This window comes from Arvicanthis niloticus, chromosome 5 (genome assembly GCF_011762505.2).
Source record: "Arvicanthis niloticus isolate mArvNil1 chromosome 5, mArvNil1.pat.X, whole genome shotgun sequence".
Taxonomy (NCBI): domain Eukaryota; kingdom Metazoa; phylum Chordata; class Mammalia; order Rodentia; family Muridae; genus Arvicanthis; species Arvicanthis niloticus.
Window position 1 is genome coordinate 72,731,325 of NC_047662.1, and position 17,729 is coordinate 72,749,053.

At 38.4% G+C, this 17,729-nt stretch overlaps 1 protein-coding gene across 32 annotated transcripts in view; it reads left to right on the forward strand.

Annotated features, from left to right (window-relative positions):
* Ptprd (protein tyrosine phosphatase receptor type D) overlaps positions 1 to 17,729 on the forward strand; it is a 1,324,101-nt gene that overhangs the window by 945,588 nt on the left and 360,784 nt on the right. For all 32 annotated transcript variants that reach the window (XM_076934732.1, XM_076934730.1, XM_076934744.1 and 29 more), the window contains one exon: positions 7,927 to 8,092. In XM_076934732.1, coding sequence (XP_076790847.1) covers positions 8,008 to 8,092 — 85 coding nt within the window. In that variant the 5' untranslated portion in view covers positions 7,927 to 8,007. The remainder of the gene's footprint in view (positions 1 to 7,926; positions 8,093 to 17,729) is intronic.

The following is a 17,729-nucleotide window of genomic DNA, read 5'->3' on the forward strand; positions in this document are numbered from 1 at the left end:
GCTTATTGCATTTAACATGATTAGCTTTGGGCTCATCCCTAACGACATGAATAAGAGAATAAGATGATTTTATTCTTTTTATATTTAAATAATATTTTATTCTGTCTATGTACTATATTTTACAAAAATCTATCTGTAGAGAAACTACAGTTTCTCTGTCCTTGCATAATATTACAAAAATATTTAAAACCAAGCAAAAGATGAACTTCCACCTTTAAAAACTAATCAGATAATTTAAAGAACATGTTGTTGTCAGAGGGACCTGGGAAATGTTCATGAAACACAAAAGGACATTTTTACTTTGTATCACTTAAAACTCAGCCAGATTGCAACTGTTATAGAAATACAGATAGATGGACAATTCCCCCAACTGTTTAAAGAAGACTTAAGAGACTTCTGCCAGTACCAGGGGTCTTTTGGTCTGCTCAGCAGTCATCATGAAGCAGTTCTTCACATTAAGTGATGCACTTGCCTTCCACTCTGGGACTTGATCTGTCTTTCATTCAACATTTGCATTTTTTCTTTAATGTATTCTATAGAGCTAGGCCACTATATGTTTTAGTAGTTTTGCCTTGCCTTTAGAAGGAATCTTGAGATTTTGATCCTGATGTAGATGCTATGGATTTTTTTTTATGTTTTTTGTTTTCTTTTTCAATTTTTATCTGGAATATCTCCTATGGATTTATTAACTGGAGCAGTGAAGAATCTGTGATTCTGATAATTCTGAATAATCAGAATCATTGTCATTTTCTCCCGGCTTACCACCTCCTCTTCTTCCTCCTCCTCTTCTTCCTCCTCCCCTCCTCCCCCCACTCCTTCTCCCTCTCCTCCTCATTTTCCTTTTCCACCATCTGTCACCGTCATCATTATAATCATCTTGTAGTTTTGTTTTATTCTATGGAGCCTCGGTATTTCTTCCAGGGTCAATGGCTTTTTAGATATATGTAAGAGTTTTATGTGCTCCTCTTCTCCATCTTCTGATGGTGATTCCTCCTCCATAACTGCTAGGTGCTGTTTTGTAATATGCAAACCCTTAAGCCATGCTTCAGTCTTGTAACCACAGGTGATGTTATTTCAAATCTCCAGGGGAACCCATTGGCTGTGAAGACATTTTCAAAGTTCTCAGTACTACTCCAAAGATAACCTTTGCAATTCCTAGCCTCTTTTCCTATGCAGTTCATCTTTTGCCAGATTAGCTATTTAATAATATGTATAATAGTGCCTCTTGTTCATCATTTTATCCTCCTTAAAGTGATCATCTATGTGTTGTCTTTAGTTCATAAGCAAAAATGATAGTTCTTAGACCTTGTTCATGACCATTGAATCTCCTGTAGGATGTTTGTACACATTTCAGTAAGGGACAAGCTAACCATTCCCTGATGGTGACATTCCTCTTGTTACTCTTTTGTTGGTGTTCAGATGTCTTTGGAGAAATACCTCTTCAAATCGTTTCTCATTTGATTTAGTAATAGTTCACTAAAGGAGCTGACCTGATATAATGAGGAAAATAAAAATCGTGGTGTGTGTGTGTGTGTGTGTGTGTGTGTGTGTGTGTGTGTGTTTGAGTTGATTCCAGATGTAGTTAAGCTGACAACCAAGATTAGTCATTATACCCCTTTTTCCTTTTATTGAAAATAGCTTTTTTTTTTTTTTTTTTTTTTGCAGAATATATTCTGGTTATGGTTTCTCCTCCCTCTACTCTTCCCAGTTCCTCTCCACTTCCCCTTATATCTGGAACCACCCCATACTTATCTTGCCTTAGAAAACAAACAGGCTTTAATATATATAATAAAAACTAATATCCTATAATAAGAAAGAACAAACCAAGAGTCAAAAATCCCATAGGAACCTGATATAGACACAAAGACACTCTTTCTTACATACACAGGAATCCCATTAAAAGGAAAAGAAAAAAAACTAAAGTGGAAGCTATAATATATATATATGCAAGGACCGGTAGTGTAAAAAGAAACAAATTGCATAGAAATAAAATAAAAACAGAAACATAAGATAAAATTTAAAAAGTTCTAACATGACATTATGAGACAAGGAACCTCCTGTAACACTGTTGACTTCATTTTCTGTTGGCATCTACTGTTGTGTGTATGGTCTAAAGGAGCTGACCTGATAGAATGAGGAAAATAAAATTCCTCAGAGTAATTTGTTTCCCCAGTGACACACCCTTGGATGATGCTAAATTTTCCTCTGGAAATGATTATCAAGTGGAGATTGCAAGTTAGGGGTTGAAGCCTGTATCCACTTCTCCTTTTAGCTATAAGCTCCATGTGGTACAGACCTGTGCAGGTCTGTGTGCCTCCTCAGTTTCTGTTAGTTCATGTGTATCGATGTTGATAAAGTAGACATAGCTTGTTTCCTTAATGCTTTCCTTCATCCCACCTGTCTTTTATATTCTTTCTGACTTCTCTTTGACAGCGTTCCCTGAGCCTTCGGGCTGAGTGCTCTAAAGTTTTTCATTTAATGCACAATACAGAGCCTCTGGGTTTGTGTATTTGTTCTCATCTGCTGCAGGAGGAAGCTTCTGTGATGATGGCTGAGCAAAGCACTGGTCTATGAGTATGGAAGAATGTCATTGCATTACTATATTTTTGTTTAAGAACAGAAATATTTGGTTTTAACCTAGGTACCAGAGCAATCCAGTCTCAGGTTCTTGGTCACTCAACCAATGTTTGGTGTAAGTTTTATCTCATGGAGTGGTCCTTAAGTCAGTCAGATATTGGCTGGTTACTCCCACCATTTTTGGGCAGATATTGACCCGGTCTGTTTTTCAGAAAGTACAGGATTGTAGGTCAAAGAGCATCATTTTCAAATATATTTAAAAATCATTTGAAAATAGTTTTAATATACTTTTAATATTGTTAAATTATTTTTAAATTTTGAATTGTGTTCTTATTATTGAGTTGTTTGTGGTCCTTCTATCTCCTTAGTTTTAAGTCATGGATTTTGCAACCTTATCTAAAAACTTTTTGACTGTGACAGGGCTCTGTTCCCACCTATAGTTGCTTTTATTGCTTTCAAAGCTTTTGGTTTATCTTTGTCCTTCATTGATTGTGAGATTTTTTATAAACATACATACACATGAAGTTCTTATACATGACATATATGGCTAGAAACAGGGATAAAGTTTCATTCTTTTTCATATTGCAGAACCTTTACACAATGTTTTATTTCAGCAACTATAGAAATAATTAAATGAAAATAAAACTGTGTAGATATGTATGTGAATGTACACAGAATATAGGAAATGAATGGTCTAAACATTCAGTTGATCCCCTCAACAGTACAATCTTATAGCTCCTTCTATAGGTTCCCAAGAATGAAAGGACTCAGAAATTCTATCATATTGTTTCAGATAGGGCTGAAAACACTTTTCCATTCTTTAAGTGTATTTCTCATTGCTGAGCGTATTGTTCGCTAGGATAGCCATGTACATGTGAGGCTGTTTAATTAATGTAAATAAATGTGAATAAATCTGTTCTACTTGCCATGCTTCAAACAATCTTTTATTCTACGATGCAGGGAGTTCTGCTGGACAGAACCGGATGCTTTTGTAATTTATCAAGATAAATAGTTCAGGGGTCTGTGTCTTCTCTTAGAAAAATCAATACGAGAAACACTGAAGGTATAGGTATTGGTTCCTTTCATTTCCTTTTACTATGCTGTGTATTGAGGACATAAGGAATTTGCATGGTGCTCAGAGAAGCCTCTGTTGGCACTGCAGTAGATACTCCACTTCTGCCCGAATAGCTATACTTTTGTCTCTTTCAAACTGAAGCTGCCTGGTAACATATCCTTTGTACAAATGGCTCCTTCTCTTAAATAATTGGAAACCAGTTCCAGTTGATTTATGGAAGGCTAGTTAAGGAGGTTGATGAGAGCTGTCACAGTGAGTACTCTACTCGCAACCGACTGGATTTCTGTAGGTGTGTCTGCCCAGGTTAAATAGTATTAGGAAGTTACTACTTCTACTGGGTAAGCTTACCATAATGTGATATGAGGCAGAAGGGGCCAAGTGCTTAAACAATGATACATAGTTTTCTCATGATAATAACAGTGACTTCAGTGTCCTTGTAGAGATTATTTTCTACTCGATGGTTAATTCTTTTCCGTTCTTACCCTCTTTTCAGTTTAATGGCTGTATTCTTGTGTTAGTCAGCTTGCCACTACTGTAACAAATACCTAAGATAGAATCAGCTTGAAAGATAGAATGGCCTATTTTGGCTCATGTTAAGTGTGGTTAGACCATAAATGGCTGGTCCTGGTGCTTTAGGAATAGAGTGGCTTAGTGTATCATGGTGGCAGCACATGGCAGAACAACTTTATTTTCTTGACTGAGACACAGAAGGAGGAAGAGGAGGGATTAGCCCTCAATAACCATGCTAAACCTGCCGGCTCTGACCAGAAGATGTCCCATAGGCCCTAAGCTCCTATGATTACACTTGTTCCCATTAGAGCCACAGACTGGAGACTAAGCCACTAACACATGCACCTTGGGAAACACATTTTCAGACCAGTTTATTAACTTCTCTGGTATAATTTAAAACAATTTGAATTATGAAGCCAGAGGTTTCAACGTGATGTACTTCAGTTCATAGTAGTTACTGTTCTTTTTTCCAGCCAGATCACCTTATATTTAGCTAATGGTATATCACTGTCTTGAGCCCTTTCTTGGGTATGTCCTGGGAGTTTCTGAACATTTCCTTGCTCCTGGGTTTGACAAGAAGTTCCACAAAGATTTGCGACAACTTAAAACCAGCTGTTCCTACTTTTTTTTAAAAAAGAAAAGCTACATTTTGCCCAAATCTACATAAATGTATTTTAGCACTGTGGAAAGCTGGAGAAAGATCAGTATTGATTTTAGTTGAAATATTAATGTATTTATTGTAGAAAATGTCCCCCAGTTAAGGAAAAAGCGTTAGATTCAGCTCATGTGATTCTCAAGTACCATTCTGTCTGTACAATCTGGGAAGTTCTCTATCACAGAGGTGCATACTTCCATTTTAATACACTGGTGACGAAATCTTTCATAAAAACTTTATGGTATGGGAAGTAAACAGCAGTGTTTAAAATATTTTAAGCTCATACCTATGTGAGTTTTATTTGTATATTTTTGTTAATGAGTGTCACAAGGCGTGAGAGGCAGAGTTTGTCTCTTCTTATGTCCTAAAGCACAGAGCAGCTTCTTCCTCATCTTCTTTCTACCCCAAAAGGCTAAAGGCAAACACCCTCATTCTTTTTGTTTTAAGTATTTACCCTAAAAATTCATTTCCCATTTATGTATTGCAATATCAATTTCATTGTACTGATACTATCCAACATTTGCTTTCCAGTGGTGCTTATGGAGTGAACCTCTGGTATATGTACTTTTGCACACTTCTGATTACTTCCTTGATGCACTGGCCAAGGGCATAGCCTATTTAAGTGTAAATGTGTCTTTTCATGTTAGCATTCATTTTTAGAGAGTGAAATCCTGTCACTGACCCAAGTGAGAGGGAACATTTGCAGACTTACTTGGAAAAATTGGGTCTTAATACACTTTAGCTGAGTGCATGGAAAAGGGAAGGCGTCCTTCCCTGAGCAAGCTTCTGTGGGTTTCTGACGCTGTGATGGCTCAGAGTCGTTATGTAGCAGTTGGCTCTGATATGCTTGCCCAGACACAAATTGAATCCGACAGGACTGATGTCTCCTGGACTTTGTTACCATCTGAAACTCTGGTGTGAGAGAGAGGCGGTGGCAGGGGGAGGAGAGAGGGTGAGGAGAGCTGATTCCTGTAGCTCTTTTCCTCCGAAGCTTTGCGATTTCCAACAGCTGATAGCTGTGAACTGCTTGATAAGCTGTTTTCCAGATGAGATTGATAACCAATCACTGTTCTGGAACAGCTGGCTAGCTTGCGGATTCAAGATGTGTTTCAGTGTTCAGCTCACTTCTTCATGCCACAAATCTGTCTAAAAACAAACAAACAAACAAAAGAAGGGCCTAGAGAGTAGAATGGTAATTAGAGAGTGATTCTGCTCTTCCTTGTTGGTGTGTCTTTTCGGAATCCACACTACTCTTGCATGTTAACGAAAACCCAGGGTTGTTTTTTTTTTTTTTTTTTTTTTTTATAAAAAGGATATTTTAATTTTCAAATTCAGTGTCAGAAAAGACAAAATGTATATAATAACTGCATTACTATTCTTGTAAGATCCATTTACTTTGTGGTGTGAGCTTGTTTGGGGGTATCTCTGCTAAATCCTATCAAGAGTTTCATGTGTTTCAGACACTGAGAGACATGAAAATTCAAGGTGTACAGTTGCGTTTGGCAAACGAATCCTGATGATCTTAAGTTCTCATCACAGAGGCAGGGGAGGCTGTGTTTTATAGTGAAGAACGGCCTCTCCACTGTTATTTTTTCTTAAGAGGCTACTCTTTGTAGGAAGCTGTGCTGTAGTTATCGAAGCTTTTGTAAGCACAGTTGCACATCACTTTGAGAATCACACTCCAGATTATTTCTTAGAGCCTGTCTGTGATCACCTTGCGCTCACCCCCGCCCCCATTACTGTCTCACTGCTCTGACCATTAACTCATTATTCAGGGGGAAAGGGCTTTAAGGGAATTTTATATACCATTGTATTTGTATATGTGCACATGCACGTGCGCTCATGTCCACTCATACACATGTGAGTATACGTGACATGACACGTGTGTAGAGGTCAGAAGACAACCTCTAAATGTTGGTTTCCTACTTCTTCCGTGGTTTCTGGAGATTAAACTAAGGTCATCAGTCTTGTGAAGCCGGCACTTTTATTCCGTGAGCCATCGTGTCAGACAAACCATCACCTTTGAGTGATTTTTAGGTCTCACCTGGAACTCTTGCTGTGAACTTAGTGGCATTCTGCATTGTTCCTGGTGCTGCTGTCAGTGAACTTTCCCAAAGCCTAGTTCTCTATTTTTTTTTTCTCTGTTCTCAAACAGTATAGAGCTTGTTTTTGTGCTGGCTGGGTAAAGCTCACTAGGCAGAGACTGACAGCCAAGGGTCTCTTTGTGTTCCCTTTCGTATCATCTTCTGTTCTCCTAACAGTTACCTCATTCTAACCCTGTGGCCCTCACAAATCGTGTGGGTCCCAAACCAGATGTGCATCCGCATTTCCCAGAAACGAGGGACACAAAGTTGCAGAGTGTGTGAGAGAACTGCGGCCGCCAGTTTTCTGTTTGAACAAGACATCCCTACTTCAGCGCACCAGACTCTTACTTTTTTCAAAGCTCTGCACGGAGTTCAGGGAATACCCATTCCATATTTTGTTATAATCCTGCTCATGTATGCTCAAGGCTTCCCAACACCACATGGTAGTACACAGCCATCTGTAACTCCAGTCTCAGGGAATTGATCATGCTCTTTTGACCTCCATGGGCACCAGGCATAGATGTGATAAGCAGTCATGGTACATACCTGGTATGGTATGCGCGCACACACACACACACACACATACACACACACACACACACACACACACACACACACACACAGGCAAAGCATCCATATAAGCCTTCCTTTATTCTGTTGTTAATAGATGGACAGACTTCTATTAGGCATTCCTTAAGGCTCTGATGTACCCTTTTCCATGATGAGCTCATGTAGATTTTTGTATGATGTGCCCGTGCCCTCCTGCCACCTAGAATATAGTGACCAAAAGATGGCATAGAAATGAGTTTCTGGTGATTGGTTGTAGGTAGCCTGGCAACAAGAATGCTAGGGACCCTGCATTTTATTATCTAAGTTATTTCCCAATACAAAGACAGGACATCTCCAGTGTTTATTGTGTTTTTACAATAGGGCATGTCTTTCTAGGTTGTGGTAAGACTTGGGGAAAGAGTGAAAAATCTAAATGTCTCTGTGTTTTCTTCTTTTCTTGTCTCCTCCCTTCACAGGCTCTGAAAGGGTTCCAGCTGAAGTTTCTGAGCAGATCAGTCGCTGTGGCTCCCTAGGCTGAGTTTCCAAGCTGCCGGTGCATGCCATTGACAAGCTGCAGGATGGTGCCCGTGGCCAGGCCTCTGTCGCTGCTCCTCGCCGTCTTCCTCTGCGCCTGTGCTGAGAGTAAGCCATCCTATCCTTCTCTAGGGAGCTGTGGCCATAATGAGTGGTTTTGTTTGCAGTTGGCACCAGGCTCGGGGCTCTGAATATATTTCCTTGGGAAGTATATCCTGAAACACTGTGGGATTCTCCTTGGCTTCTTGCCAGCCTTTGAAAGAGATTATTGATGTGTCTCTTCCACTACCTCCTCTTCTGTTTAATGCCTCTTTGCTTGTGTGTCTAGCTGCTCCTACTGCTTATTTCTACTTTTATATATTTTTTTCATACTTCCCACCAGCCTTGTGACAAAGGTAAAACAAGACCAACAATATCACTTAAACTGTGGCTGACCAATTGGTTGCGTGTAAACGCTGTCGAGACCCAATAGAAATTTCTTTAGTTGTATGGATATTTCTATGTTTAGAAAAATGCAAAATGTCACATTGAGCCCAATTAAACTTGCAAGCCCCTTGTAGCTGTCACAGCAGCTGTTCTGATGTACTGTTTCCGACAGCTGTCGTGGAGTACAATATTCAAACAAATCAAGCAGAACTGACAACTTTGTGGCTGGGTGGAGGGTCTAGAAATGGGAAAAGAATTCTGTGCAAAGCAGACACTAAAGTTTCAGCTTCTGGACTCGATTTATGAAACTGGGATTGTGGTCAATTAGCTTGCCACTGATGAGATGATCATATCTTCTTCATAACTAGCAATCATTAGTTCTACACTGTTTACATCTGTTTTTTTTTTCTTATGTATTCTATTGCATTCACAAGACAATAGTGCTCGTCCCTGGCTCTTACTGCCATGTCTATTTCTTCAGGCGTGTTGTAGTTCATATGTGATTTGGTCATTCTCTTGGGGAGTCCCCTGGTGTGATTAACATGTATAACATCTGCAGTCATTAACTTTTCCTTCCACTGGCTGTCCCAGGGAGATTACATTTGATTCATGTTAAGGATATCTCAAAGACAAAGATCCTGTGTCATCTCAGCACTTTCTTATTAATTGTGTCTTGACAAGAATTCCCTAACTGCCAAGTGCTTCATTTAAATTGGGATCTATTTTCTAAAGGAATCTTTTAAGGAGGAAAAAATAATGTTATTAATTGAATGCATGTGGAGCATGCATGTTCTAAGCACAACATTCTGTGGTTAATAATACATATATATTTAGTCTGCTAATTAGCACTTGGGAGTATTGGTTTAAGGTTAAGCCAAGGAATTTCTAATACCATGCCAGGAAATAATTAATTGGGGGAAAGATCCAAATGTAAGATATTGTTATTTTAAAAGCATTTATGTCAAACTTATTTCAGAAATCTAAATTTACTTTATTGGAAAGCAATTGAATGTATAGCTTTGTGAATTCTGTTTTGGCTAAAGTCCAGAAGTAACTGTTTTCACCATTGTTCATTTTTGGCAAAAGCATATTAAGACCCTAGGAACTTACTTAAATGTCAGATCATAGCTGTATGTTTTTCTGAACCTTACTAGTTACGTATCTGAGACATCATCCTGGGAGACAGAAAATCCTATTCTTTAGAGAAGCTATGGTTTTGCTTAATGCTGAGGTGGAAAGTGGCAGACAGATGTCAAAAATTTAGGAACAAGCATTGCTGAGATTACGTTTCTCTACCACAGATGGCATTTCTCTCCCACCCCTCCTGCCTACATCTTTCTTTTTCTCCTTTCTATGCTTTATCACAGATCTTATATGACTGTCTCAGTTTGCCTTCTATTGCTGTGATAGAATACTCACCCAATGCCATTTGGGAAGAAATGGTTTATCTCAACTCACAAGGTGTAGTCCATCATAGTGGAAAGTAAGGGCAGGAAATCAAGGCAAGAATCTGGAGGCAGGAACTGAAGCAGAGACCATGGTTGAGTGTTGGATACAAGCTTGATGTCTCTGGCTTACTCACATGCTTTGTTTTATAGCCCAGGAATATCTTCCTAGAGGTGCCACCACTCACAGTAGACTGGGCATTCTCACCTCAATCATCAACCAAGAAAATGCTTAACATGCTATCCTGCGTGCCATTCTGATGGAAGCATATTCTCAATTGAGCTTCCACACTTCCAGTGGATTCTAACTTGTGTCATGTCAGGCTGTCATTATTCAGGTTGTGGGTTTGTCTCCCTACTGCTTCATTAGAACATAATGACACACTCTTTCCCCTTTTTCCATGTTTCATGTTGATCCAAGTTATTGAGTTATGATTCAAAATTTAATAGTGACTTGCCATAGGTATTTGAGAAATCTGAAACTCCTTTTTGTTTTCTTTTGTATCAAAGGGTGATTTGTGATTGGAGAATGTGAAGAATGCCCTGTAGGTTACTATGCTAATTTACTGCCAGTTTAATCCTTTGAAATAATTATGTTGAAAGAGCCTGCATTCTATCTTGTAACTGGTGGTGGAAAAGGCCATAGCTAAGTGTTGTTACATGAAGGAGAACTCTTACAGTCTTAGTTCAAATATACGTTAAGAAATTGTGATAATATTAGGAAATTATAGTCTTTGCTGTTGCTGGTTTAAAGTGTCCTACTGGACCACACTATTTCTTTAAAAGGCTATATTTGTGGTTGTTCTTACTCTTAGTCTTGAGTGCTCTGGGTGATCTGCTAGTTATTTTTATAAAAGTGTTTACATGAGAGAACTGTGGTCCAAGAGTCAAGTGTGATTTTTGTCAAGTGTGGTAAGTAGCTCTTACTGGGCCAGAAGGTTTACTCCTTAGAGCCAGGTCTCTCTCTGTCTCTCTGTTTCTGTTTCTGTCTCTGTCGTCTCTGTGTCTGTCTCTCTGTCTCTCTCTGTCTCTCTCTCTCTCTCTGTCTCTCTCTCTCTGTGTGTGTCTTTCTCTGTCTCTCTCAAATACACACACACACACACACACACACACACACACACAAATTAGAGATAAATTTAGCCTTTAGTATTTTAACTCCAGTACAAACATCTTCTCTTTTGTCTGAAGAATTCCTTGTATTTGGTATTCACTTATCTGTCTGCCTCTTGTTTTCTTTTTTTCTTTCTTCCCCCTACTATCCCCCTAAATATCTCGTACATGCCAAGAACCAGCTCTTAGCATCTTTTGGTTAAACCAATTTCACCTTACATTTTGGCTACTATAACTGGGTCTCAGACTTTACCAGTCCTTTGATAGAAACATAAACTTTCTTACTTAGGTCCTGAAATAGTTTAGTTCATCTATTCTCAGTTGCTTTTCTGCCAAGTTTTCATCTTAAGTGATGATGCCTCCCTCATTTTCTTTTCTTGCTAAAACAAGAACTTTGCTGATGTCACCACAAACAAGGTATTTTTCTCATGGATGAAAGCCTCTGACTTCCTGCTCTTTGGTAATATGTTCCATTTTTTCTTTTAAACAAAAAATCTGTTTCATTGGAGTAGATGGATTGGCACCTCTGCTGGAATGTCACTAAAGTTTGATTTTGATTTCTGGCTATCACTTCACTAAATCATATACTTTACCTTCAGTCTTATTGTTTTGGAATGTGGATAATGACAATAACAGATGCTGCTGATAGAATCATAGAATTTCTAGTACTTGAGTGCCATGAGGATTAAAGAAGTTGAAGTAAAACACAGACCAGCTGATGACATGGGCTGGGTGTTTAAGAAATGGTTGTCTTACCTTCAACATCTAATTTTACCAAGCACATGCCTTAGGTCCTCTGCTGAAATTCCTTATTTTGTCTAGAGACTATAAACTTTGGGTGACAGAGAAGCCAGGCCTTCTTGCTTTGTGTTACGTTTGCTAGTCTGCTTTCTGAGAAACCCTCTAAGTAGAAGATCCTTATAAATCTTTGCCCCGGGAATTAAACTGAAAATCAGAAGAAATATGAAATGAGTTCTTTAGGGAGTCTTTTCAAAAAAAGCTCATCTATAGAATTACCTATGTAAAAGTCATGTGGCTTGAGTGGAATGGATATCAGGAGATGTTCCACTATCTGTCCCTCTCATTGTTCATGGGAAGACATTTTCTAGAGCTGTCTGGAGGAGAGAACTAGATACTTTCTATAAGCACACACAGTACCACATGGCCAATGAGAGAACTGGATACTTTCTGTAAGCACATACAGTAGGTATCGCATGGCCACTGGCCCCGAATGAAGATGGGCAGGAACATGCTAAGGAACCTGTAAAAGGCCACTAATATATGATCAGCAGTATTGTGCAACAGTAACAACAGTAGCAACAGCAACAGCGAAAACAACACAAGCTACTTAAAGAGACAGAAGTCCATATGGTGTAATGGAGTAGCAGATGAATGTATTTTCAGAAGTTCCGGAGATATCTTCCCACCATAGTTAGTAGAGGAGTGGGTACTTTCCTGTTACACAGTTGGGCATTTTTTAGGAGGCAGTCTCAATTTGCACAAGGAACATTAATTTCTTATTGAAAAATCTTTTTATTTTAAGTTATGATTGTTCTCTCTCCCAATCTCCGAAGTTCTATAAACATCCTTTAGAAGGTAGTTGCTTCTAGTGATAAAAATATTATGTTCAATTGGCCTGATGAGAGTAAGGGAGTTTAAGTCTGCAGCATATTCTTGGATTATACATTTGAATTGTGTGAATTAGTGGAAGGGCGAATTATTCTTAAAATGTTAAATGAAAGGAAGAAAGTTGTTCTGTAGGTAGTTGTAGGGCTAAGGTCTTTTTGGTCAGTACAAACTGAAGGTAGAATCTGTTGGCTTTCAGGTGAGGCAGGATGAGAAGCTATTCAGGAAGTCTGCTTTCCCTTTTTTCTCTGAATTGACTGAGGTGTGCTGATCTAGGAGTGCTGGTTCTCCTCATTCCTTCCTCCCTTAATCTTAAAGTAGCTGCATTAGCTACAACCAGCTGTCTGAACAAGGAACACGTCACAGCTGCTCTGCTGGTGTTGGACTCCTTTGTGGCGGTTCTGCGGATTTCAGAATTAATTGCTCTCCTCAGAGCTGCAGACACCTAGTAAGGTTAAGATTGTGTCGCAAAGCCAACACGTGTGTATACTTCAGAGCACTTGATTGAGCACGTAGGGATTTGCTTTAAAAAAGAAACAGCCAAATTTAACTTCCCATTATCTCTGATCACTGTCTGTGTTGAGGCCCCAAGTGTAAAGGATACAGCAATGTCTAAGATTGTGTGAGCGTTTTACTTGTAATAGCCCCTTGGTATGTAATTATGGCTGTTTATGATTTTCTAATGTTATTTTCTTTTTTGGTTTTAGTTCCCTTAATTTTCCTCATTCAGATACTATGAGCCTGACCTATTTCAAATACTGACAACTTCAGAGGCAGCTGTGCTTTCTTCCTTCCATGTATGTGCTTCAGTTGCTTAAAAAAAGTTTCAATCCATAAAGCATCTTTCTCTTGACTGTTAGTTAAAAGTGTGTGTGTGTGTGTGTGTGTGTGTGTGTGAGAGAGAGAGAGAGAGAGACAGAGACAGAGAGAGACAGAGAGAGACAGAGAGAGACAGAGAGAGAGAGAGAGAGACAGAGAGAGACAGAGAGAGACAGAGATGTGGGATGTGAGGGAACAAGATAGACCTTTCTATCTGTATGTATACCATATATCCTACACATGTACAGCTACTAGAAGAGGGTGTTAGATTCTCTGGAACTGGAGTTACAGGCTGTTGTAAACTGCCTGGAGTGGGTGCTGGGAATTCAACCCAGGTCTTCTGCAAGGGTTCCAAGTGTTCTTCACCTTTGAGGCATCTCTCCAACTTACTCTTTTAAATGAAGAATCATGAGTTAAAACACTAGGGATTGAGGGAAATTTTCCTTTTGGACAAGTCATCTAACACACATTTGTATTTTTCTTTTAGCTTCTTTACTGCCATTTCAAAACCATCGTGTATGTGCATACACACAATGTCTGGAATATACAATATGAAAGGGTGTACAGTGATTGAAATATGATTCTATGCTAGCATGTCATAGTCTACTTGAAATTTCCATAATATCACATTGTATGAGTCTAGGTATTTTATTTAAACTCATCTTTATCACAGCATTTGTTAAAAATTTTTACCATAGAAACCACTTTAAAATTATGAGTGAAGTTCAGTATGTTATTATGGAAGATACTCAATTTTGATCTTTTTTATAATACAAGTTACAGATTCATGCTATAATTTGAGATTGGTTTATGTGAGATCACAGAATAGTATGACAATCATTTATAATAAGTACTATTATTAAGCCTGCCACTAAAATATGCAAGTGCTTATATGTTCAGTGTAGTAAATCAGTACATAATACATTAATTTTGAGCTGAAAATATAGCAAATATAATAATACAAAGTACACCCCTCGGTGTGTGTTTATGTATATAAATGTATAGAATGGATAACAAATCTATTAAATACATTTAAATATTTTTTTCTTCTTGAATAAATGTTTATAGTGAATATTAAAGCAATAAAAATTAAAATGCTTTTGCTTATTACCAAAATGACCATTCAAACCTATGGTGATTTCAGATGGATGACACAATGTTATGTCTATATTTGTGTCAGAAATATAAATTTTATCACCTCATATAATTTGAAAGAGATATCCTGTCAGCAGATGTCTTCTGTGTGCTCTCGAAAAATCAGATTCCAGTTCATGTTAAAATACAGCTTCTGTCTTACTGGAGTATGGTACCAGGAGAAGAAGATGCAGTTATAGACAAAATGTGAATTAGGATCGATATTTTAGGGAAGGAAAAGTACTGTAAGCATCATAAAAGGTGGGAACCTAGGGAGTACATGATCTGCATACATAGGAAGATGCTGACCAGTTGAGGACAGCCTCTAGTTAACAATCTGGGGGGAACCCACTCTAAAAAAAAGTGGATTTTAAAGGTTTAAAAGAAAAAAAGAAGGAACCTTTTTGGCCCAAAAGACAGAATAAATTCACACTTCTGAAGACAATAGGTTCACAGAGCCAGGTTGAAAGGCAGGGAGGAGCCAAAGCTGGTTGAAAGCCCTGCAAGGAGGAGCTTGCACTGCGCAAGTGCACAGGGAAACAGGGAAACAGGAGTGCTCTGAGAATTCCTTGACTACAATGCTACTGTCCTCTACTGGGACCAAATAAATATCTTCATGATAATGGCACAGTCTCCCAATCAAGTTAGGATCTTCTTGACCATGCAGCTCAGATGAAATTTTCTTTGTAGTAGCCAGTGTAGATCAGAACACTAAGGCTTTCATTTATGTAGAAGCATGCATTTCCATGTGTGCCTTCATCTCTTTATTTCTGGCTAGTGGGTTTTTTTTTTTTTTAAAGTGGATTAAGTTTTATGTTGGAACTGTATATACTTTCCCTGCATCTTTTGCTGTAGATGACTAAGTAAGGGGCCTTTTTAAAGGAGGGATCTAATTGTATGGATGACCAACATGAAATTACAGGAAAGAAAAAAAAACTTTAATGGAACTTTTCTCTATATTCTTAAAGTTAGATAAAATTAATAGCAGTAGGATTTGTAAGTGATTTTTCAGTGATATTGCCTATAAAGTTAGATGCTTTTTAAAAATGAAGTCTTTTCTAGAATCCTCTTCTATTTGTTATATGAAGGAATCATTACTGATTATGTGCTTGGATTTAATCTATGTTCGTCTTTTTTATTTTGTTGTTATTGTTTTATTTGAAAGAAAGTCTTACTGTGTGGCTCTAGCTGTCCTGGAATTTTCCGTATAGCCAAGATGGATCCACAACCTGCAGTAATCCTCCTTTAGCGCCTCCCAAGTGCTGGGTATGGAGGCAATTTGCCATGATTAGGTTGGATTACGTTTCATGATCAGTGGGAATATAGACTAATACACAATTGTTAAACCAGAACATGAATATTTTCTCCAGAATAGCATGCAGCACCAGAAAGGAGGTTTCATTTACGTTCTAGTTTCTTGCCGCTGCTTACCTGGAGTCATTTTCTCAGTTCCTATGACCATTTGGGGATGCTCACAGCTCTTAAGCCTTCCCTGTGAGGTTTAGAGGGGATTCTGGTTGTGGATGCTGTGAGTGCTGTATACACTGACACTTAGTAAAGGTGTCTTTCTATTCCATCCTCTGCACATATGGATGACAGCTGGTATATGCAAGCAGTAGCATTCCTCCATTGTTACTTATTGAGATACTTTTAGAGCTGGACAATGCTTAAAAGAAATAGCAAGCATGCAATAACAGAAAGAACAACAAAAAAAAATCAAATGAAATGTAGCTTCATCTTTGTGAGTCTCTGTTGAAACCTCTGCACTCTGTAGAGCTCAGGTAAATGAGTGGAGCCTTGCATATCCTGGGCCTGAGACTGTTGACATTTTGGGTTAGACAAATTCTCTACTATGACTCTCTAAGTATTTTCATGTTAGCATCTTACTTTGAACTGTGACAGCCAAATTATTGTCACCCATTGCTAGTGTCCTCTGATAGGAAAGGCAACCCTGGTTGAAGACTACTAGAATATTTAGGGAAGGGGTTAGACAAAGTAGATGGCTGTTCATATATGTATGCCAGACAGGGTTTGAAAGAGAAATCTTTTATCAGAAATATGATTGAATATTCACTGGTTTGAGAAATCAGTTATTTCAATTTGGAGCAATAAATTGTAGCTCTTTTATTACCTGTGTAGTAAGGATAAGATTGTCTCAAGTCTTCATGCTCCAGTTTTGTTGCCTGGAATATTGGATCATATTGAACTCAGTGAGTTAACTAATTTATAGTCTTAGACACTTGATATATCGTAAGTACTAAAAAAGTGTAGCCATTGTTCACCCAGGAACTGTGTTACAGTATATTAATTTAATTTTATTACTATATGGTTTTGTTTTATTTCAAACTCATATTTATCCCAGCTAGAACCTTCCCATTGCATACTCATTCAAACATATTAAAATTTTGATGTCATTGGTTCCTGAACATTGTAAGAGTAGACTGTGGTTTTGTTTTGCTTTTTTTATGTTGTTTTTTAGACAGTCTCAAAATGTGGCCCAGGCTACTTTTGAACTCCCTGCCTGCCTTCCTGCATTTTCCTCCCAAGTGCTGGTATTAAATATGAACACCAGAACACCCAGCAGCCATATGGTGATAGAAATTTTGTGGCCAGATTCACAGAGAAGCAACCAAGGATCAGCCCAGATGGAGTGCTTAGAGCAAAGAGGCGGAGTACTGATGAAGCACCTGGCACTTAGCTCTCTGCACCTTTTCTCACAGAAGATGTAGAATAGCCAAGCAAGCAAAACACAAACAGCTAGAGCTCTTGACCTCCCTCCGGGAGTAGGTGATGGTACCCTGACATCAAGCCAAAAGTCACCCAGGACTGACCACTGCAGGCATGTAGGACCTCTCTGATGATAGTGTCAATGAGGAGGTAGAGTCATGCAAGACAGTCATATCGTGTCCAAGAATGATGCATGTGTCAGCTGCAGAGGAGCCCTGAGTAATTTGTAGGTTGACATATCTACTTTCACTTAAAATAAGCAAAAGCCAACTTACCTATTTGGAAAATTGTGTGTTTTATAATGAAATTACTTTACTTTTCCTTAGGTTTCCCTGTTGCTTTAGCTGTGCATTTGATTCTAAGTTGTCAGCAGTAAGATCTGCCTTAGAGATTCTATCATGTACAGCAATGCACTTCTGTCATCACATGTGTACAACCTATTTCCCAGTTCCTTTTTT